The 25,053-nt window shown below is 43.6% G+C and overlaps 1 protein-coding gene across 1 annotated transcript in view; it reads right to left on the minus strand.

Moving 5' to 3' along the window:
• The window catches only part of SLC10A1 (solute carrier family 10 member 1), a 54,112-nt gene that overhangs the window by 24,805 nt on the left and 4,254 nt on the right, over window positions 1–25,053 (minus strand). Inside the window, exons 3-5 of the mRNA XM_075329696.1 lie at window positions 22,647–22,857; window positions 19,855–20,033; window positions 10,014–10,207 (exon numbers count right to left, since the gene is read on the minus strand). Of these exons, the coding sequence (XP_075185811.1) occupies window positions 10,014–10,207; window positions 19,855–20,033; window positions 22,647–22,857 (584 nt within the window). The remainder of the gene's footprint in view (window positions 1–10,013; window positions 10,208–19,854; window positions 20,034–22,646; window positions 22,858–25,053) is intronic.

The following is a 25,053-nucleotide window of genomic DNA, read 5'->3' on the forward strand; positions in this document are numbered from 1 at the left end:
GTCGTCTTATGGTCAGGTGCGTCTTATAGTCCGAAAAATACGGTAAGTACTTCAGGGCCTCTGCAAACGAGACATAGCATTCACTATCAATTCCAGACAATTTGGTGTTCCAAAAGTCAAATGGCGCTCCTTCCCTAGTGAGCCTTGCCATGCGCCCAAACAGTAGTTTTCCAGCACATACAGTGGAACCTTGGTTAACGAGAACAATCCGTTCGGGGACTGTGCTTGTAAACCAAGTTATTCCTCTAGCAAAGCAAGATCTCCCATAGGAAATCATTGGAATGCAGACAATTCGTTCCACAAGTTGTTAAATGTCTCATTCCACACATGCACAAACACACATTATGCTCACCATACCTTTCATTCCATTGCCAACCTCCTGGTTCTTACAGTTTGTCGGTACAGGAGGTGTATCGAGTAACCATCGCAACCGATCCGGGACTTCCGCTGCCAGAGCCCTGATGTCAAAGGCAGGAGCCGCTTGCCTCTGATTGGTCAGCGCGCTGCCTTTGAATAGCGGCTGACAGCGGAAGTTCCTCCCTCGTCACAATGGTTACCCAATGCACATCCTGTAGCGGCGAACTACAAGAACCGGGAGGCCGGTGATGGAACGGAAGGTAAAGTGAGCATAATATGTGTGTTTGTGTGGACTGCAAGAGTGGGTTAGAGCGCGGTGGAAGTACGGAACCGGAAGTGTGTGCGGTGAGTATTTGCTCGTACAGCAAAGCTTGCTCGTACTGAGTTACAAATTTACAGCAAGCTTTGCTCGTAAAGCAAAATACTCGCTAACTGGGTTACTCGTTAACCGAGGTTCCACTGTATAGGGGATCGGTATACTCAGGAGAAATTGCACTGGATGGTCCATTTTCTCCTGCTACCCTTTTGAAAATGCAAAGTTTGGGGCTAAAGCTACATGTTTATGAGAGTAAGTAAAATTTTAATTTTTTCCTTCCACATTGCTTTAATTCCTGTGACGCACCTAAAGGGTTAATACATTTCTTGGATCTGGTTTTGAGCAGTTTGAGGGTTGCAGGTTTTAACACTAGAAGTCCCAGAAATTTCGAGCTCCCCCCTGAAGTCCCGAAAGAGAGTCAAATGACCCTTAGTCCAAACTGAATAGAACTAACTAGAAACTAAATGGCTAAACTCAATGGAAAACAACAACCTCCTGTGGTGCGACAGTAATGGCCTTAATTACAGAACAAAAGACGGCGATTATAGGATGTTAGCTAAAATCCTTCAGGTCATTCGACCCGTCTCCGGGTTCCAAAGGTAGAAATGTTAAATGACCCCTCTCAGGGACTTCTAGTGTTAAAATGGTGTCACTTTTGGGTATTTTCTACCATATAGGCCCCTCAGTCACCTCAAATTCGATGTGGTCCATAAAAATTGTACATTTTGTTGGGAAAATCAGAAATTGCTGATATTTTAACTTCCTAACTACATTTTATTTTTACAAAAATGATATAAAATAGATGTGTGAAATGTTATTTATTGAGTATTTTATGTGTCATAACTCAGGTTTAAGGGCGTCAAAATTGAGTTTGAAAATTGCAAGTTTCCAAATTTTAGACAAAATTGCGATATTTTTACAAATAAGTAAAAAAAAAATGTCACCCTAAATTTACATTAACATTAAGTAGAATATGTCACTAAAAAAACCAAACCAATCTCAGAATCACCGGATCCGTTGAAGCGTTCCAGAATTATTACCTCATAAATTGACACTGGTCAGAATTGTAAAAAAAATGGCCTAGTGAGGAAGGTGAAAACAGGCTCAGGATGAAGGGGTTTATATCCTGTACAGACAGCCGAAACAAAAAAATGATTCTTCCCCGTTATTGTATGTACACTATTAATGTTCAGGTTTCCAAGCACAAGAAATGGTTAGGCAGCTTCTGCTCTATCAAGACGCCATTTACTTTACAATATAAGTCAATGAGAAGACTCAAAAGACGCCCGGACGCGTTTTGCCAGTATTTTTTTTGTATGAAAAATTGCTAGTGGTTGCTATTGAGTGGAGTTAAATAAACGTCAGCAAAAAAGGCATACTAAAAAGGAAAAAAAAACAAAACAGCATTTACTGAAGCACCCACCTGAAAAAGATGTGTGCACTTACCCCTCGGAAGCATGGCTACCCAAACAGGGTTCGTGAGGGACAGAGTCCGATGATCAAACGACAGGAGTCTTATAAAACTGTTTCTCATAATCCCTCCTAATTCATATACAGCCATCCCTGTATATGACCGTAACAGTATCTGATAATAAAGAAAAGCAATGGCAGCGGTATACTGAACGATAGATATATCATAGCTACACAGAAAAATTTACAATTCGAGCTCTGGTGTTGACTAGAAATACAGTTTTCCTCAGATATTAGAAGCGTATTGATCATCACTAATGAGAGCTTGGGTACCATTCACTTCTGAGGTAAAAAGTCTGTGGAACCCCCTCTAAAATTCTGAGGTAAAGCCCGGCTTCAGCTGAGGGGAATATTACATGGACACTAGGCCCAATTCCTTAATGGGTTTTAGCTAGTTTTCTTGCCTAAACCTTTGATTATTTTGTGCACAGCTCAATTGTACAAATTTTTTTTTTATTTTCAGAGTTGTTGCACCAGCACACCACGGCACTTTGATTGACAGCACAGGTGTCATGATTCATGCATGGCTCTGCCATTCCTGAGCCAGTGCATATATCCTGCCCCCGGGGTTTTGGTCCCTTGGGAGGGGCCTGTTCGTTCTGGCCTCACTCCAGGGGTCACGCCGCCATATCTTGGTGCTGATACCTCCGGGACGCCGCCAGTAATATTTCCGGCTTTGCTGTATGCACTGTTCCTTACAGACGTTCTCTGTTTCTTGTCCTACTACCCGGTACTGTTTGTCCTAACTCAAGTCTCTCCTGCCCGACTTGACCTGACCTCTGTTCCCCCCCCCGACCTGACCTGACCTCCGTTCCGCCTTCCTGACCGTTCCTCCCTGTCCTCCGGACTCCGGTCCTGTTCCGTGTCCTCCACTCCCTCCCCTGTGCTTACTTGCTCTTCTGGTATCCGACCTCGGCTCTGTTGTTTGACTCTCGCTTGTTTTCCCCTCGGTACTGACATGAAATCCCGGCATAAACCCTGACTGATCACTATTCCTGCTCTTGTGTTAGCGTCCTCTAGTGGGCTTCTGTCTAACTGCACTCAGGAGTTCTCTTTTTACCTGAGTCCCAGCGCACCCTAGCGGTAGCTTGACAACAGCCTTCAAGGATGAGCTGCAGAGCCAGGCGTCAATCAAAATGCCCGGAGTGTGTCTACAGTATAGTGAGTGGTGTCTGTAGCCATAACTGAAGTCATCTGCTCTAGGAACAAATAAGTTCATTTTCAAACAATACTTGTAGGTAGTAGGTGTATAGAGTGTACTAACGGGCTTAACTTGCCCAACAGCCAGGACCTGCCTCCAGCAGCCCCAGGTGGAGCATAGCTTTTTCCAAGTCTTTACCTGTTAATGATGCTGTCCAACTCTGATAGCAGCATTAACAGCACTCTGCCATGGGACCGCATCATTCTATGCTCTCATTGGTGCGCCCATACTGTAATCGTGGGGGCACCAATAGGTTGCTATGATATTCGGGGATCTGTTGAAGATCTTTGTGGCTGTCACCATGGATCTCTGTTGGAACCCATCCTATGATGGGGCTTCAAAAGAGACTGTCATTTTTGCTATATACAGCAATACTGAAATGCTGTATAGAGCATAAGCAATCAGACGATCGCAGGTTCAAGCAACTAACAAATACAATAAAAAGAAAGAAAAAATAAAACTTATAAAATATGAAAGAAAGCAGAACTTCAAATCATCCTCCCCCATTAAAAATATTACAAAAATTACATATATATGGTATAGCAGTATCCATAAATAGATGGAATGGTGTCACTCAAAAGTACATCTCGGCCTGCAAAAAAACAAAACAAAAAAAAACAACAGGCATCATATGTCTGCCAACAGAAAAATAATAAAAGTTATGACTCTTGGAAGAAGGGGAGGAAAAAATTAAAGTGCAAAAACGGAAATTGCATGGAATGGTGTCACTCAAAAGTACATCCCGTCCTTCAAAAAAACAAAACAAAAAACAAAAAAAAACCAGACATCATATATCGGCCAACAGAAAGATAATAAAAGTTATGACTCTTGGAAGAAAGGAAGGAAAAAATTAAAGTGCAAAAACGGAAATTGGCCCAGTTGGGTAAGGGTTAAAGGAATTGTCTTACCAAAATTGCCAGAGTCAACGTAGATGGGGTGAAAATAACGAAGTGACAAATGCTCACCTGCTGGCCACTCTAGTGTTCTGCATCAGCAGGGAAAGGCATGAGTTCACAGATTCTACCGGCATCAGGACCTCTGAGGCCCATGATTGGCTGCAGCAGTCAGGGAGAAACACTGCAGCCAATCAAGAAAAAAAATTAGATATTTTTTTTTTTTTTTAATTGAATGACCTATATGAGAGCTATTGGGGTTTTTTGTAGACGAGCTGTAGAAAATATTGTTCCATACATATATCATGACTTGACAGTGATTCCCCCCCCCATTAAAATGGAATGTATTCAAGCAGCTTGCAGAAGGAAATAAAAATAAAAAAAATAAAATTAAAACCTATTGCAGAAATCTTTTTCATAATGTGGTTTCATGGGATTTTTTCTTTTGAAAACCAATGCAGTTTTTTATTTTTTTCACCAAAGTCACAAGTAGATTTAGAAGGAATGAGAAACCGGAAGAAATAACACCTTACACAGGTAATCAAACTGTTGAAGCACATTCTATTTTACTTCATACTTTTACATGTCCGTGATCATCGGTCCGATCTCAAATCACAATGCATAAATTGGCCATGCTTCTCCTTACCCGAGTGTGACCGCTTCATATATTTCTTTGAGGCTGCCACGTTCGGGTCGGGTGATGAGTGCCCAGTCCATGCATTGTGATCCGATATTGGACCAATGATCACAGACGTCTGAAAAAAGTCCTTAATCCTTTTATAACCCGTGTTCATGGATCTAGATAAAGTTCACAAGTTTGTTGGGAGATTGTCACGGTCGTCTCTCAGTGTTTTAGAGACTAGTGACAGCTTTAGGACTGGAGCCTCTCATCTCCATTTCGGACTCTACATTAAAATATTGTTTTGTTTCTCTTGTTGCTCTAACAGTTAATGTCAGTGTTGTTGCTAGCAACTTCCCAGCAGTGCAGGTCAGCTGCAGCTGCTCTGTAGCCACACCCCTTTGAATTTAAGTAGCTAGGTTTCTTAGCAGTCTTTGCTGATTATACAAAACTATTTGTATTCTGACCGCCTTGGTGGAAGGAGCTGCTGTGGATTCATCCCGAAGTCGTATCTTCTAAATGTTTGGTTGTTATTCCCCTGTTTGTCTCACCTACCCTCATGTTTTATTAGTGCAGTGGTGAGTCTAGTAAGCCTTACCTCCTACTCATTAGCCAGGACTATTGTAGGGTCTTTTCAGGGCTTCAGGTTCCTGCTCAGCGACAGGTGAGGAAACTGTATAGGGAATGGCTAGGAGTGCAGGGTACAGCAGCACGTAAAAGCACGAGATGTCCATCAACATTCTTACTAGAGCCAGGGCCCACCATTGTTAATGTATTCACATTGTCCCCCTTGTTTTTGGTGTTGTGGTCTGTTTTTGTGGTCTGTCAGACATCTGTTGGTCTATACGTACCTCGTCTGAAGGGCGACAGAGACATATCACTAAAGCCATTTTCAAACAATGTGTTTTTTTAATGTCAGAGCAGCAACAACAGAAAAAAAAATGTGGCCGAAACGCGTGAACGTAACCTAATGATACATGCATGTGCAATTGCCCGCTGCAGATTTAATTCCAGAAATGGATTTTTGCATTGGAAAGGGCGTGTTCTGCATAAATTGATCCATAAAAATTTGTGGTGTATACGCCCGATATGCACATAGTTCTGAGAATTCTTAGCTGTTCTGACTCTAGAGACTGCAGATGTGTAAATAGAGCTATGGAATACAATGCAGGGTTATACAAAGCAAATCAGGACAGCTAGAACGAACAAGGTAAATGTTGCTTTACTTCTGGTACGAGAATGCAAATGTAGGTAAGACATTAAGGAGAATTAGGAATGCATTTAGGAGACACATAAGCAGATGCCATGAATGAGTAAAATACAGAAAGCAACAATTTGAAGAATTTCATTTTTTGACATCTTCATTTACTTCACTAACACATCGGTGTCTGCTGAATTGGGACTTTGCTCCGTGGTATCAGTGAGAGAGCGACATGACTTGGCAGGAACTGCAAATGATAAAAATCATAATATTAACTAGTGTTCAACAAAATAATGAGCAGCAAAGATGTGTAACTTGAGAACGTGGAAAAGTAGTGTGCTGCGAGTTGTGTCAAATACAGTGTGTCCACACATATCCTGTCCACCGCCATTAACTTGAGAACGGCGGCAGCTATAGGCATAGAAGTGGTTAACATAACATAACTCACATCAAGAGCCATATGAAGATGAGCACCAAGCCTCCCTCAATTAGGCAGGAAAGGTGCCAGCACTACTCATAACAGGAATGAGAAACATGAGGACAAGAGTAAAGTGCAAATATTGACAATTTTTATTGAATACACAACAAGACATATATTACATTAAAATGATGCACTACCAGTACATCCTGGGGATGCCAACATAGGATAGACCAGTGTATATAGCTAGGAAAGGTCAAAAAGACAAACTAGTCACAGTCTATACATATGTGGCTACAACTAGCCTAAACAGGTCACAATAATTGGGAACATACCCAGTAACAAGGGAACTGTTGTAGGTCAAATCAAACCGTGGTTGCCCACCATAAAAGGGTGGGGAATCATGGTGATGTCGCTGGCTATGCTGCAAATAACCATAAAAGTACAGCAGGAAATAAACATGCAACAACCATATAACACAAGTGTGCAAATCGGAAGTATTCCCTTACCTAAAGTGCTGAAGTGCAGACTAAGCCAGTGCAGATCGGCCAGCCGTGGACGCAAACAGTTCCTATGGAGTGTGGGAAGGCATCCTCAGGTTTCAAAAGGTCTCCATCCAACGCGCGTTTCGCGGGGATAGCTTTTTCAAGGTGGAAAACCTTCCGATTTGCACACTTGTGTTATATGGTTGTTGCATGTTTATTTCCTGCTGTACTTTTATGGTTATTTGCAGCATAGCCAGCGACATCACCATGATTCCCCACCCTTTTATGGTGGGCAACCACGGTTTGATTTGACCTACAACAGTTCCCTTGTTACTGGGTATGTTCCCAATTATTGTGACCTGTTTAGGCTAGTTGTAGCCACATATGTATAGACTGTGACTAGTTTGTCTTTTTGACCTTTCCTAGCTATATACACTGGTCTATCCTATGTTGGCATCCCCAGGATGTACTGGTAGTGCATCATTTTAATGTAATATATGTCTTGTTGTGTATTCAATAAAAATTGTCAATATTTGCACTTTACTCTTGTCCTCATGTTTCTCAGGCATAGAAGTGGTGTCTAGGTATAGTAAAGTAGCCATGCGCTACGCAATGAAACCACCTATAGCGTCACCTGGTGGAGAACAACGGAGTTAGCATTTTTATCTCGAAAACGGAACGAGATGGAGAAAAAAAGTGAATTACAAAGTTGTAGGTCATCATCTATTCAATACGAATCGACACTTTGCAAACAGAAATGCTATGATTACAACGTGTAAAACTCACAAGGCTGCGGATGTGAAGCGGTAACCTCATGGAGACCTTCCTACAAGTCATTGGGTATGGTGGCTGCATGGCGTGTCCTCCACGCTCACCTGACCTGACCCCATTGGACTTCTTTCTGTGAGGTCAGATCAAACAGCAGGTGTATGTGACCCTTCCACAAACATTGCAGGACCTACGACGACGTATCACAGATGCTTGTGCAAACGTGTCACCTACCATATTGTACAACGTGCAGCAAGATACAGTATGCTGTGCAGAGTCCAGATGTGCATTGCAGCTGACGGTGGCCACTATGAGCATCAAAGTTAAATGAGCGCCATATGCGTGACCAGCATTCAATGTTTTGGGAGTCATGGGTTACATATCATAGCATTTCTGTATGCAAGGTGTCTATTCGTATTGAATTGATGATGCCCTACAACTTTGTAATTCACTTTTTTCTCTCTCGTTCCGTTTTCGAGTTAAAAATGCTAACTCCGTTGTTTTCCACCAGGTGGCGCTATAGGTGGTTTCATTGCGTAGCGCATGGCTACTTTACTATACCTAGACACCACTTCTATGCCTATAGCTGCCGCCGTTCTCAAGTTAATGGCGGTGGATAGGATATGGGTGGACACACTGTATATGGTATCACATATTCCACTTCAAAACATTTTTCACCTTGTGGCTGATTTAAACGGTAACCGGTAGCTACAGGGAAAAAATGAAGTTATATTCTACCTGTAGCTGCTCTCTTCCAGTTATCAAGGTAATGCAGGGAGCAGGTACAGTCATTGCTTACTATTAGAGATGAGCAAACCCGAACTGTAAAGTTTAGGGTTTGTACCAAACACAGACTTTAAATAAAAAAAAATAAAATAAAAAGATCAGTGTCCGAGTTCGGAGATTGGGTGCTGTATGTATGCTAACCACCCGATCGAGCATCAGGGGGCTCGGGTGCTCTTAAGTGTTTTGCCAGTGCGAGCCACTCACAGTTTCTGAACGGCAGTCACTTGCGGTAAAAACAACATTTTCAGATGTAGGGTGTCCAAAAATAAAGGAAAAAAAATGCCCTTCTTCCCCTGAAAGTGATCTGTTTATGGCTGGCTGTATGTGGAGGAGAGACAAATTGCCCAATCATTGACTTCCAGTAGGGTTCAGATCAAGTCCTGGTCCCGAACTGAACTTTAGCTAATGTCCGGCTGAACCCGGCAAACCCGAACTTCCACGGGTCCGCTCATCTCTACTCACTATACACTGAGTGCACTGTAATCACTCCCTGGCACTATGATTGACAGCCAGCTCTGCAGCTTGTGTACAGATCAGACTGTCAATCACTATCCCAGGGAAGAGGCAACTGTTACCACTCTGATGACTGGAAGCAAGCGGCTACAGGGAGAATATAACTTCATTTTCTCCCTGCAACCACTGCTCCATTAATCAGCCAGGCATGTTTTAAACACTTTTTGCCTACAGATTATCTCTATATCTGAAGGTAAAAAGCTTTTCTAGATTTTACTGATTCCCTTTAATGTCTCAAATTCCCTTTGTAATCACAATACACAAACTCGCAATCTTTTTTTCTCCATGAAAGAAAAACTTAAAGCTTCAAAAAAACGTCCTCCTTTATTTTTTTGCTGGAAATTTGCAGAAATATTGCAATAGGGTTAATTATCCCATTTTGCTTTGGTCATGGAGAAAGTGATGGAGGGCCTCACGTAACACCATGATATATGTCACGAGGCCTACTAAGGACAAGAGCTGCCCAGGGTAACCTGGTTCGGCTGCCAAAGGGAACCAGACTGGTCTCCGGACCAGGGTAGCCGAAACCTTTTTATTAAATTCTAGCAGCTACATATTAGGAGCAGTACCCTAGGTATTCATGATTACATCCACAAGCAACTATATCACTATATGTGTGGTCATAACCATGGTTAACTAAGGTCCTGCAATGCCCTGCACATGAAGTAAGCGACATAGTGAATCAGAGGAAGTAGACTACATTTCTAATTGGATGTATTTGCCAATATTACTGTTATCACAGCTACTATATATTGGGATAGGATCTTACCTAAGGTCCTGCAATGCCCTGCACATGAGGTAAGCGACATAGTGAATCAGAAAAACTATACTACATTTCTAATTGGACGTATTTGCAAATATTACTGTTATCACACCTACTATATAATGGGATAGGATCTTGGAGATTGGAATACCCCTTAAAATACAAATGTTGTCTAGCAAATGTAACTGCTGGGAATAGTAAAATATGATAAAAGTCTGTTTACCTGTAGCTTTTATTTTGTCTTGTAGGCGGAATACAAAAATGAGAAAAAGCCCTTGTAGCACTTGAGATATCAAATAAAGCGCAGGAAATAATAAGTAAGATCCAATAACGTCAGCGTCAAAGGTAATCTTTATAATTGCGATGCAGAGTTGGACGTTCTGGCATCCCGCTTCGATGCAGATTGTGCGTCTGGCTCTGTGAGTGCAAAGGAGGCAAAAATGTAAAAAAAGAAATAGGACTTCCTGTTCCTGTCCTGGCTGAGGTGGCAGCTTAGGGGAGAAGCTCCTGCCACCCCTCACAGAAACCGACTAAAAACAGACCCCCCGGACGAGCCACCAAACAGAGAGCAGCACAGGAGGTTACCTAAAGCAGACAGCTATGGAACGGTACCTCCTGAGAAGCTCTGGGAGCGGTGAATCAGCCTGGAGAAGCTTTGATATGGACAGAGGAGAAGATAAGATAATGGCACCGAGCCTGATGGGGGAGGAGCCTGAACGCATGGTGAGAGACACAGAAAAGCAAACACAGAGCTGGAAGGGGAGAGATAAGGGAGATATGAGCGAGGAGACAGGAGATAAGGAAGATATGAGCGAGGAGTCACAGGAGGACACAGCAGGAGAGAGGTGGATGCAGGGGACTGATGATGGTGGATCGCAATGGGAGGATGAAGGAGATATGGAGGCAGAGGGGAGAGAAGATGCAGACAAAGCAGGGCAGCTCAGAGACACAGCAGTGTTGGAGGATGAAACTGACAAACAGCACAGGGAGATTAATCCCACTCAGACTCACAGGAAGACAAATGCAAGAATTCATAGTACCCCTTCCAAAGGAAACAAAAAGCAGCCTACTACACCAACATCACAAGCCTGCAAGCTATTGGGGGATGGAGGTGGTGGCCCAGTCCAGACAAAGAGAACTAAGAAAACAGCACCACCTGCAGGCCAAGACAAGTACACACAAAAGCTTAATGTGGACTATAAAAAACTGGCTGAAGAAGTGACATCACACTTGTCAAAAGAGGTTAAAGTGGCTATTGAGGCAGCCATACAAACATCATTAGCTAATATGCAAAAACAGATAAATGCCCATGCATCTAGACTGGCAGAATCAGAGCAGAGAATATCTGACTCCGAGGAGACAATACTGGCTATGCAGGCACAAATAGCAGCTCTAGCAAAATCTAATGAATACTTGAAGGATAAAGCAGACGATTTGGAAAACAGATCGAGACGAAACAACTTACGTATAGTCGGGTTGCCAGAGTCTGTGTCGATTGGACAGTTGGATAATATCTGCGAGTTGGAGCTACCGCAGGCCCTGGGCATAAAGGCGAAATTCAGAGTTGAAAGAGCCCACAGAGTGGGTCCACTGAGACACCAGGAGGCGAATAAGGGAGAGGGCCAAAACTCAAACAAGAATACCCCGATAAGAGCCAGGCAGGTGATTGTCAAGTACCTTGATTATAAGCATAAGGAGGAAATATTGAGGGCCTTTAGAGAACGAAAGCGTCCACTACAATATCAAGGCAACAGACTGCTAATTTTTGGGGATTATTCAGCGGAAGTATCCAGAAGGAGAAAAGAATTTACCAAAATTTGCTCATTTCTGTACAACAAAAAAGTAAAGTGCCAGCTATTATACCCTGCTACACTGAAAGTTAGAAACCCCAATGGCTCGTTTGTATACTACAAGGACTACAAAGAAGCAGAAAACATTCTCATGGCAGAGCTCAACAAGACTAGGTCAGAAAGGCAAGAAAAAGGAGCTAGTGGAGAAGGGAATAATAGAAGAGGATCCCCCACAAGCTCAGGAAGAGATGTGGGACGTCTTGGGGGACAAAAGCAAGTCGAGACCAGGGAGGAAAGGAGGCCAAGCCCGGGTCGACAGCATAATTCTCGCCTGGAACACAGGAACCAACCCTTGGAGAGAAACCATGATACCTGAACTGGAACTCGCTCATTGTTTTTCCTTTTTTTGCCTGTTTTTTTTTTTTTTTTTTTTTTTCTCTCTTCCCAAACAGGGAGAGGCGTTGAGGAGGATGCATTACGGAGAGAGGGTTGGGGAGGTGAGAGGAGGAGGGGGAAGGGAGAAAAGAGAGGAAAACATCCCAAAGTCTGGGTCCTCTTCCCCCCCTCTTTTTTTTTTTTTTGTTCTTCTCCTTTCTTTCTCCATCTTCTCTCCCCTTGGTCTTTTTTTTTTCTTTTTTTCTTTTTCTCCTTTGTCCAGGAACATCATCCAAATTCAAATGAAGTGGGCCTGTTCTGGGCGGACTGATGGCTACCTGGAGTCAGAGATAAGTAGGACTGGAGAATCTTGCTGAGGTTTTGACATACTGTGCTAATTTTTGCATAATTTTCAAAGGCTTATTCAAGTTAGTCCGGGGATAGAACATATATTTTTTGGGGGGTGATTAGGGAGCTACATATTTTGGCTAGGAATAGGGGAGCTCACCAACGTGGCGGGAAACGCCGTGGATTTCTCGGAAGGGAAAATATGTTTTACAGTTACATGCTTTTTGTTGTATTTGTTATATTTGCAAGGTGGGGAAAGGGAGTGTCGATTTTGTGGTACCAACTGTGATTCTAGTGTCGAACATCTCGTCTTCCTTGATGCAGGGGCCCATAGGGGAGGGAGTAGTAAAAGCAGAATACACAGGTTAACATGATACAGATAACTACGTGGAATGTTAAAGGGCTGAGATCACCTAACAAACGAGCAATGATATTGAGACATCTGAAAAGACTAAAGACAGACATTGCCTTATTACAGGAAACCCACTTGGGGGGGGAGGACTTTTTCCGCATGAAGAAACATTGGGTGGGCACCGTTTACGGGGCAGCGGCACAAGGTAGAAAAGCGGGCACTATGATTCTAATAAATAAACAATTCAGTCATGAGGTAGTGGCACATGAGGCAGACGACCATGGAAGGTGGCAGCACTTAACAATCGTTAGTCCAGCGGGTAAACTCAGTATTTATAATGTCTATGGCCCAAATTCACAACAAATCACATTCCATGATGACATAAAGGCCACCATATTAGCAGATGGGGAGGCTAACATTATAGTGGGAGGCGATTTTAACACTGTCCCAGACTCAGCTGAAGATAGGAGGAGGGGCGAGGAGGGGACAGCTAATGTGGGCAGGAGTTTAGACAATAGGGATGTAACATTAGAAGACGTAGGACTGAAAGACATCTGGAGACTAACTCACCCACATGACAGAGAGTATACACACTTCTCTCACCCTCATGATAGCTGGTCACGTATTGATCAGTTCTGGATCTCGCAAGACTTACTGAGTGGAACGCAAGATTGTGTGATAGAGAATATGGTGATCTCTGATCATAGTCCGGTGAGATTGGGCATTAGAGAGAAATTCAGGAGAGGTACAGATATCATATGGAGATTCCCATCGTTCCTTCTCAGGCAAGATAATTTCCACAAGGTGCTACAGGAGTGGTGGGGAGAATTCGCAGAGGACAATAAGGAACATAGAGAGTCCCCAGTGATATTTTGGGAAACGGCAAAAGCGGTCCTAAGGGGCCGTCTGGTGGGGTACGCAGCCATGATCAAACGGAAAACCAATGAGAATTATAATTTCCATAGTGAAGCAGTACGGGTAGCATATACAAATTATGTGACAAATAGATCTCCCATGACAAAAGGCAGATGGCTGGAGGCAAAAGAGGGATTTGACGAATGGGCCAAAAAAAAGGAACAACTATTCTGGTCGCACAAGGAGGTTGACTTACATAGGTTTGGCAACAAGGCGGGAAGGATGTTGGCCAATCTGGCAAGGGGCAGCAGAAAGATGACAGTGATCTCTAAACTGAAAACAAAGGGGGGAGAGGTGACTACGGATCCTAAGGACATTAATAAACTGTTGGGAGATTACTATAGAAAACTATATGGGTCAGGGAATAACGACATGACTGATGAGGCAGAGTGGCTAAGACAAGCCCAAATGCCTAGCTTGACGGAGGAAGATTTGAGTGCCTTAAACGCAGATATCACAGTAGAGGAGGTGACGAGAACAATTGGGGAGCTTAACACCAACAAGGCACCGGGACCTGACGGTTTCAATAGTGAATTCTATAAGGCTCTGAAGGATCTGATCTCGCCGGATCTAACCTCAGTCTTTAATGCTTTCCTGGGAGGGGCGGAAATACCCAAAAATTCCAACATAGCATATATTAAATTACTCCCCAAGGGAACCAAGGACCTGGATGATCCCTCTAGTTATAGACCTATATCGCTCATAAATCAGGATTTAAAAATTATGTCCAAGATCATGGCTAATAGACTGGCCGAGATCTTACCTAGGATCATTACGAATCACCAGGTGGGGTTTATTAAGGGGAGAAATGCCGTTACCAATATCCGAAAGACAATTCTAGTGGTAGACGCGGTTAGACTGGGTCTCACTGAGGGAGGGGCTAGACCTGCCCTAGTTACACTTGACACAGAAAAAGCGTTTGATAATGTAAATTGGGGGTGGTTAGACAGGGTAATGGAGGCCATAGGGATTGTAGGCAAGATGAGACTTTACATTAGAAACCTTTATGCCAACTCGGGAGCTAGGGTTCACACTCCGGGCTTTCTATCAGACGTGTTCCCTTTGATGAAGGGAACAAGACAGGGCTGCCCATTATCTCCTCTTTTATTCAACCTGGCAATCGAGCCGTTGTCAAGAATACTACAGGGACAAAATAGCTTTAAAGGAATCAAGATAAGGGGTTCAGAAGTAAAGACAGCGCTTTTTGCTGATGACATCATACTTTATATGGGGGACCCCGGTGCGGATTTGCCACAGACTCTTGCCTTGATTGAAAAATTTGGCTCATTCTCCGGTTTCAAACTGAACAAAAAAAAATGCGAGATCATGTTCCTAAAGGGGCATCATGGGACAATGGGGGGACAAATAAGGGATGGCTGTCTATGTGGAATTCCTATAGCACAATCTTCAATTAAATACCTGGGAGTGCATATAGGAAGATCGGTGGAAACAATCTATAACTTGAATTATGGACCGCTAATCAGGAAAATTATAGTTCAATTAAAGGGATGGAAAGGTCTGCCACTTCCATTACTGGCAAGATGTCACCTGATAAAAATGATGAGCTTTCCTAGGCTGCTGTATCCCTTCCAGACAATCCCGCTATTGCTAAAACTAAAGGATGTGAATAAGCTCAACTCCGCGTATACAGAATTTCTGTGGAGGGGAAGGAAACCCAGAATAAAGCTGCGTACGTTGATGAAGTCAGCAGAGGAGGGAGGTCTAAACTTTCCAGATGTCCAAGGGTATAATCTTGTATGTATCATGAGGCATGTAATTGATTGGGTGAGAGGAACGAGTAGGCACTCAGATCATGTGATGGAAACTAAATATGCGTCACCGTGGGATCTGACGTCCATTCTGCACTCCCCACTATCCAGGGTTGAAGGGCACATAAGGAACTCAATTATATTCCGAGACACCATGCTAACATGGAAGTCGGTAAGGAAAAAACTGGGGCTCTCATGGAAAGTGTCCAAGTACTTGAACCCCTGGGCATTCCCAAATTTTCCCCTGGGACGAGAAAACAAGCTATTTACTAGATGGAAAGAGAGGGGAGTCAGGAGAATGATAGATGTTATGAATGTGGAGGACAGGAGGTGGATGACAGGTCGGGAAGTGCTGGATAAGTACAACCTTAATAGCTCACATGTCATCCAGTATGAACAATTGAAACATGGAATAATAGGAGACCTGGGTGTGGTTGGAAGAGAGCTGAACAGAAGTTCGATTGATGAGTTATTGGAATGTGATGTAACAAGTATAAATGTCTCTAAAATTTATCGATCGCTAAGGGGGGTGCTTATCTCACGGGAGGATAGTCGGACTTTAAAAGCGTGGGGGAAACAATTGGGAAGGGAAGAAGTGGTGGATGATATACTGAGAGGATGGGTACAAGTGCGGAAACATATTACCAATGAGAGATGGAGAGACACTCAATTCAGAATTCTACATAGGGCCATTATAGGTTTCAACATACCAGGTAGGGATAGGTGGTGTCCTAAGTGTCAAAAAGAAAAAACGGATATGCTGCATGGGCTATGGGAATGTGAGACAATCGCTAGGTTCTGGAACCAAGTCAGACTATTTGCCCAGTCAACATGGGGAATTTTCAGCAAACTAGACTTAATGGTGTGGATTTTCCACTCCTTTGAGGGAGGAGTAGGAGGAGGACCGAGCACGCAGGAAAAGAGGAAATACGCAATAACGCATGACATAGCCATGATAGCTAAGCGTTGCATCTTAAAACACTGGATTCAAAGGGAGGGCCCATCCATAAAGGAGGTTGTGGGCGAACTACACAACCTTCTGAAGTGGGAAAAACTAGAAGCGGAGAGGGATAAAGATGGGTTGACAGCCAAGTTTTTTGTGAGATGGAGACATTTTATTGAAAGCCAATTCACACAGGGAGAAATAATTAACCTGATGGCACCTTTTGTTCACTCGGAGTGGTATATCCTGAGCGATATCCAGGACAGCCTGGGTAAACTGAGAATCACCTAGGAGGGGGCTCTGGCGGGAGGGGGAGACGAGACGGTTGGAAATACCAAGACACGCTAGCAAAATTGAAATCATTCAGGGACGACACAGAGATTTAACGAATTGTATTGCATATGTTATATTATATTTCATTACCTATGTTTTGGTTTAATGTTACTGTATACTATCTTAAATCGAACAGCAACATGGAACTCCAAATTGGGGTATCACCCACCTCTATGTCACATTTTGTCAGACGAATGTTCTTCTTTTGCAATGATACTTGTCATGTTTTTACAAATTTGAAAAATCAATAAAAAACGTTTTGGAAATAAAAAAAGAAATAGAATGCCTGGAATAACAGAATGGGTGAACTATTTTCTGTTTAAATTAAACCAAACGGTTCCTAAACTACAAAGATAGAATTACAAAATCGTACTTTTTTTTTTGTTTCATTCAACATTGTCATCAAATCCCATCCGATCCATAATGTTGTAGATAGAGATGAGCGAACACAAACTGTAAAGGTTGGAGTTCATACTGAACACTGGGTGTCCGGGGCTCGAACTCGAACATGGCCTTTTAAATAAAGTCTGTGTCCGTATTCAACTGCTGTTCGTATGTAACCAGTTGATAGCGGTTCTCGGGTAAGGTGCTCGGCCCAGTGGCAGCCGCTTGCAGTGTCTGAATGACTCTGTCACGCTATGTACGGGGAAGTACCAAACGAGCAGCGTAAGGGAAGCGAAACCCTGTATCTAGGGAAGGGGGAGATGGTGACCCATGACCAAGCCTACTGCTGGGCCATGGGGTCCCTCACCACCCTAGATAGGTTCCACACCAATGCGCCAAGCCGGATCTCTAGTGCTGTACCCTAAATAGGGAACGGATGGAATGAGCTCTTCGTCAACCCCACTAAACACTATAGAAGACACAAGGAGGACACACAGGGAAAAAGCAAGAACTATTTATCCACAGATGGCACAGGCAGAAGTTCAGCAACGATACTACAGATGAGTACAAGCCACCTGCTTGCAACCAGAGCTTAAAGGAACTGAATAATATCACCAGCACCAGTCCAGGAAAGACGGGAGTATTTAACCCTAGAACGCATACCTGGGGCCTCGCAGGCCTGCTAGGTCATTTGTTTTCTATGGTAGATTGATATGGTTGCCCATTCTAGGGTTAAGCACCAAGAGAATACTGATAATCAGCAGCTGGATGGAAGGAAGGCTGTCGCTGGGTCCAAAAGGGGGAGAGATAACAAATTCAGCACAAAAGCTATTACAATGAATACTGACAGCAGGAACAATAGAAAGTCAGGGAGCATTCTGAGCAGCCAAATGCTGTTATCTTCTATTGCCAGAAATCACATGACTGTCACCCGTAATACACCTGTGACAGGCTCTCACTGGGGGTAAAAACAACGTTATTGGATGTGGTGTGTAAAAAAACCCCAAAAATTTAAAAAAAAAAAAACGCCTTCCTTTCCCCAGAAATACTCTGTTTTTGCTGGCTGTTTATCTAAAAATAAGGAGCGCTGATAGTGTAATACCAGATGGACCAGTGCTGTATATCAAAACATATATACACTCACCTGGACAGGTTGTGACAGTCACAACCACTAGTACGCATGAGATAATGGTGTCTGCTGCAGCCCCACATGGATGAGCATTCAAAATGGAGTAGAGAAGGGGTTAATGCCGCGCATCAGCCAAATGAAGATGTAGAAATATTGATGATAATTAACTCTCTTTTTATTCCATAGGTCTACGCGTTTCGAGGTAAAAACCTCTTCCTCAGGACCAGTACATCCACAAAAAGAAAGAACAAGAAGTTTTTGTTGATGTACTGGTCCTGAGGAAGAGGTTTTTACCTCGAAACGCGTAGACCTATGGAATAAAAAGAGTTAATTATCATCAACATTTCTACATCTTCATTTGGCTGATGCGCGGTATTAACCCCTTCTCTACTCCATTTTATATGCTGGCTGTTTGTGAGCCGAGAGTCGATCTGCCCAATTATTGACTTCCATTATACTCGTTACTCAAGTCGAGCCCGTTAGTTCGGGTCCCCATTGACTTATGTGGTTCGGGAGCAAGTTCAGGTAAAGTTTGGGTCCTGAAACAAACTTAACTATAGTCCGGCCAAATCGGTTTCTTAGGCTGAACCCCTAAAAATCATAAAATGATGGCATATTCTAGCCAAATTTAATCACTTTATTGGATGGGGAAACTCCTCTATACACAGCTCTGCACTGATATTTCCCTATCATTTTGTTGCAGTAAAGTCTGTGTAACTCCCTCAACATAACTGACTGTGCTGCTGTTTCTAAATCAGTCTAACAGCACTCCATTTCTTGCAACTGATGGCTTGAGGTGGTTATATAAGATAGAAATTGGGTGACAATTGAGCAAAATGAGAATTTCCTCTATATGTGAATAGCTTTTTTAAAACCTCATCTACATATACTTGTAATATAAACTGTTGCAGTGCAGATTTTACATTGCAAATCTGCAGGGGGCAACCGCCATTTCTGGATTTCCCTCTGGTGCTGCTAGATACAACCTGTCCATTGCCTGATCTATATGTGTTATGTCACCACCGGAGTCCGCTCCATCAACCTCTGCTCCGATCGCCAGGCGATGCAGTGTTCCTGCCGTGGATAGTGCTGGTGATGGGAGAGGAGTCGATGCCGGCGGCGCCGGTGGGCGCAGGCTTCGTTCATCCACTGGTCTGGGTTTCCTGGGGATCTGCAGTACCGCTGGCTGACTGTAGGTGTCGGGTGTCTCCCAGCTGAAGTACCATCATTCAGCTACAGCCTATGGGAAGACACCGCACCCTTTTTAATTCCCCTCCTGTCTGCTGACCTCTGCCAGAGATAGTTCTGAGAATTCTGGCTCCTGTTTCGTCCTGTGATTTTGTGTGCTGATTACCGCTTGTTTCCTGACTACCCTTCTGCCTGCTGTTTATGTACCTCGCTGCCCGATCCGGATTTGACCTCTGCTACGTTTTCTAATTACGTCCTTGCCTACCGATTCTGTCCCTGTTCTGCAATTCCTGGTTTGACCCTGCCTGACGACTACTCTCATCGGACTGCAGCCTTCCACAGGTAGTGATCTCCAGGGCCCTGTGTAATTCCAAATCCCTGTATAAGGGTTAAAGGGTTTCAGGGTTCTGGGGGTCCTGCTTGGCGAGTGGCTTCCCTCTATCCTGTCCATTACAGCCCGTCTGAGTCTGTGGATCCAGGCAGGCGTTACAATATGTTATAGATGTAAAGAAATTGAGTTGTTTTATAAAATACTTACTTTTCATGGAGCTGGAAGATGGAAGCCATCACATATCCAAGCACGTAGCCTAGAAATGCCAACAGCAATGATGCAGCAATCAGCCGAGGCAAAAAGATTTGCAAAATACTGCTTTTCAGGTACAAAAAGAACAAAACTGCGACCACAACTGCAAGCACGATCCCGAGGATTTTACCAACCTGTAAGACAACAAAGCTAACATGATGTCAGGTCATTTAACATTTAACTCTTTGAAAAACAAAGAAATACAGGGCACCGCATAAATAAGAAATTGAGATCTGTGCTTTATCACAACCGCTAAGATGATGGTAAGAAAGTGATCTCCCTCTTTCATATATTGCGACAACACATTTTGCAATGCTATCTCCATTCAGTTCAGTCCCTGTTCTCAAAATCCACTTTGTGTCTTAGGCCGCCTTCACAGATCAGTGATTCCGGTACATATGACGTCTGTTCTCATAAATACCGGAGACACTGATGTGATCAGTGTGACACGTATCGGAGAAAACACATGTCTTTGAAATAAAAATATTTGCTATACTCACCTGTCTCCATTGCTGCTGTCTTCGGCGCTGCTGTCACTTGCTTCCAGGCCCGCTCATTATACTCATGAATATTCACTGCGGACCTGAAAGCAGCAGCACCGGAGCCAGCAGCTCCGGGGACAGGTGAGTAAAAAGTTCCTGCTCTCCGTGTGCTATCACACGCTGAATACTAATGTGCCAAAATCACAGCACATGAATGGGCCATACTCACTTTCAACACGGCCGTGCAAAACATGAACGTTTTTCACGGACGTGTCAAAAGGGCCTTAGGCCCTGTGCGCACTTGCCGTTTTTTGCCGCAGATTTCTTGCAGATTTGCTGCATGTTTCGCTGCAGAAAAATGTTCATAACATCTCTGCAGTGATTCACCAGCAAATCCTATGGGGGAAAAAAAAGTGCTGTGCGCACTAGGCGGATTTTGACAGCTGCATGTTTTGCTGCGGGAATCCCGCAGCAAAAACAATTGCATGTCACTTCTTTTCCGCACGTCGCTGCGGGATTTCACTCCATTGACTGTAATGTAATCATGAAATCCCTCAGGGAATAAGCAGGTAGCAAATTCTGCGCGTTTCATTGCGTTTTCCTGCGTTATTCCCTGCGGTATTTTGCATTTTTCGGGACAATGTTCTGACAGGAAGAGGAGCAGAGAGTAAACACACACACATCGCACTCACACACAGACACAGACATATAGAATACACATAGAAATCAAACGTACATAAAAAAACAAAACAAAAAAAACCGCGGGCTCCACCATATTTTTATTGTCCAGCCTAGGTAAACACACAGCGGCGGTCCGATATTCTCAGGCTGGGGAGGGCGAGGGCCAGGGTTAATGCCCCCCCTCCCACAGCCAAGAATATCAGCCCGCAGCTGCCCCGGGACTGTCGCATCCATTATGCGACAGACCCGGCGTGTTACCAGCTTTTCCAGATTGCCGTGATGCGGTGGCAATCCAGGTAATAAGGAGTTAAATGGCAGCGGATCGCTGCCATTTAAGTCCAGGCTTAATCATGGCAGCGTCTATAAGACAGCTTTCATGATTAACCTGTAAGTAAAGTGAATAAACACACACACCGAAAAATCCTTTATTTTAAATAAAAGACAAAAAAGCCCCCTCTTTCACCCCTTTATTAACCCCTCCCAACACACAGCTCCGGCGTAATCCACGGAGGTCCCACAACGCTTGCATCCAGCCGCGACTGACACACTGTACTGAATGCAGCCTCGTAACGAGCCTGCAGAGGTAATTACAGGTCATTTCTCACGGTCGGTAATGTGAACACACTACCGCTCGTGATAACTGCAGTGTCCTCACAGGGACTCGATTGATAGAGGACAGATCAATCTAATGATTATCTATCTATCCTATCTATCTATCCATCTATCTATCCATTATCTATTTCTTTATCTATCCATATCCAAAGGAAATTACCTTTTTGTTTTCTTTTTTTTTTTTTCTCAATGTGCTTTATTGCATTAAATGCATTAAAACACATGTACCAACCCGCGGAAAAACCGCACCAAAATCGCACCAAGACGCAATAAAACGCATGCGGATTTCGGTGCTTTTTTTGCGTTTCTTTTCCGCGTGTGCGGAAATCTTTCAGAACCTGCGGAAAATTCCTTTTTCAAGTGCACACAGGGCCTTAAACAGGTTAAGTTAAATGACATCTAATGCAATTGATCCTATCAGTATACTTGTAGAACGTGAGAGGAAAGAGGAGAACTGGTTAGGAGACCCACATCGTGTAAAGAGTTAATCCTACTTTTTAGCTTCAGGAGCGCACTGCTCCCCAGCCTCCTGACTTCCTAACTGCTGGTGGCAGGCGTCCCTGACTGATTTAAAGGATAGCAACGCTGTGGTGCCGACAGCCCCAAGTATACACTTCCAGTGCTGCTATATGAGTGTCTTTGCAGGATAGAAAGTGCAATGCAGCTCAAGCGGTTTGGGATCAGGAGCTAAAATTGTGCTCCCAGCCATCCTCAGTGCAGAACTTACAAGCTTGCTATCGAAGAGCTTGTAAGTACTGCACACTTTTGGCTATTTTATTGCCTATTTCTTTTTGGCAATGAACTGGACAGAGTTTAAAAATCAGTAAATTACAATTTGCTAATTTAATGATCTTAGAAGATGGTATTAAACCTGTAACAATTGTTCCCCCTGGCACCTGCCAGAAAAAAAATGCCAATAAAGTTATTCTACTGCCGATATTGGTGGAATATAAGAGCTTTGCTATTCTTTACCTTAATAAGACACTGGGAGTATTGTGGTCTTTTGCTACTAATCAATACACCAAGAAAACATGGAATGATTGTGATAGTCAAGGATATGATTAGTTTTAGAAAAGGCACATTCTTGTATAGCGACCCAAGATTCAATCCCAAACAGTAGATGTAGAGAAGCAACGGCATCATTCCCAGGGCGAGGACAGTAGAGCAAGTCGTCGTCAAAATGCTGCAACAAAAAATTATTTGGGTAAGATTTCCGCATCTATAAATGAATCTTTATAGATCACATTACTAAAGTATTAGAACAGGGGTCACCAATGTAGCTTGCAGGCCCATGACGTGTGTCTCGCGACTGTCTGCCAGCTCATTGCATTTGCACCGCAAACAGCTATGAAAATCAGCTCTCCAGATGGTGACATTTGTGAGTAGCCCCACATAGAAGAGCAGATCTGAATTCAGGTAGGAACCCCTGGAGCTTGGCATACTGCCTCAGTGTGGTGATTGCTGTAGAAAGCTTTCGCTGTCATTACACTGGGAACTTTGGGTGTCACTATTGTGAAGGGTGGGAGCTAAATGTGACTCGCGACCCTCTCTCAAAGCTGAATGTGACTCATGACCCTCTCTCACAGCTGAATATGACTCATGAGCCTCTGTCATAGCTGAATGTGGCTCGCGACCCTCTCTCAGAGCTGAATGTGGCTCGCGACCCTCTGTCATAGCTGAATGTGGCTCGCGACCCTCTGTCATAGCTGAATGTGGATCGCGACCCTCTCTCAAGAGCTGAATGTGGCTCACGACCCTCTCTCACAGCTGAATGTGACTCGCGACCCTCTCTCAGAGCTGAATGTGGCTCGCGACCCTCTCTCAGAGCGAATGTGGCTCGCGACCCTCTCTCAGAGCTGAATGTGGCTCACGACCCTCTCTCAGAGCTCAATGTGGCTCACGACCCTCTCTCAGAGCTGAATGTGGCTCGCGACCCTCTCTCAGAGCTGAATGTGGCTCGCGACCCTCTCTCAGAGCTGAATGTGGTTTACAACCTTCACTCAGAGCTGAATGTGGCTTGCGACCATCTTCCAGAGCTGGATGTGGCACTCAAGGTTGGAAAGATTGGGGACCTCTGTACTATACCATTGCTGGAACCTGGAGGCTCTAGAGGTAACGGGCCACTACATCTCCAAAGCAGCAAGTTATTTCTGCCACAGACACGTTATTGGACTGAAAAGGGCTCATATACTGTTCTTGCACAGGGGTCCTCTTTGGCCTGCCTGTGTTTACTCTGCACTAGACTATGGCCTCACCCCAGTCCTTGCCCCAACTTTGGGTCACAATTTAAAATTTCCAAAGAACAAACCATACAAAAAGGCTGATTTACGGCATGTTAGTGAACTCTCCAGATTTTCCGCAGTATTGGAGGAAACGGGATTACCCAGAGGAACATGGGTGAATACCCACCTACCCATGGAGGTCAGATAATATCAGGACCACAAAGCTACAAGGAAACTCACAAATCACCAAACCATTTTTAAGTAATGTGCCTATTGCAGCTCCTTGAATTCTTTTGCTATGAGTATAAGCTGATCAATATTGAGCACCATTTAACCAGATGACTTTGGTTGCAGCAAAAATGTTCTACAGCATTATTGCTTATTGGAAAATCATGATGTCTTCACTAAAATTAAAATCTGGCATTGCTCTAACAGAGTATTTCCACTACTTTTTTAGTAAGAAATATGTGCCCACCAGGGTAAAGAAGAACACATTCTCACCAACCGGAACCCCACTACTTTGCTGCATGGCTGCCTGTGACCCCTACTGATCTACTTGCTTCCGCTTCAAGAAAGGGACCGCTGCAGACAATCAGGAGGTTGCTTAATGAAGCAGACTTCAGATTCCTTTCGAACCAGGAGAAGAGGCTGGGGGAAATTCATAGAGGTGAATTCGACAGTTAAGAAACCATCCTTCATGACTTGCAGACACTTTTGGGGTCTTGTCTGACAAGTGGAATGGGTTATTGGAAAAGGGGCGATACCTAAAATGTGACACCTTGAGCCCCCCTCCCAAAAAAAAGTGGCACAGAATAAGCTATTAAGTGGTGTAACCCTAAAGTAAATAGTCTTAAAATACTCCAGCTTTATCATAACCACTGAACTACTATGATACATTTGGAGCATTTTAAGAGTGTCTAGTATAAGTCTGTACTGTCTAAGAACTAGGCAGTATTAAAGGTAATCTGTCAGCAGGTTTTTGTTATGTAATCTGAGAGCAGTATAATTTAGTGGCAGAGACACTAATTCCAGCAATGTGACTAGGCTGTGTGATGAAATTCAATAAAATCAGTGTTTTATCAGCAGGAGATTATCACTACAGGACTACGTGTCTCATGTCTCCTGGTCCAACCACAGCTCCACCAGTGATTATGTCG

The sequence above is a fragment of the Anomaloglossus baeobatrachus genome, chromosome 12 (genome assembly GCF_048569485.1).
Source record: "Anomaloglossus baeobatrachus isolate aAnoBae1 chromosome 12, aAnoBae1.hap1, whole genome shotgun sequence".
Taxonomy (NCBI): Eukaryota; Metazoa; Chordata; class Amphibia; order Anura; family Aromobatidae; genus Anomaloglossus; species Anomaloglossus baeobatrachus.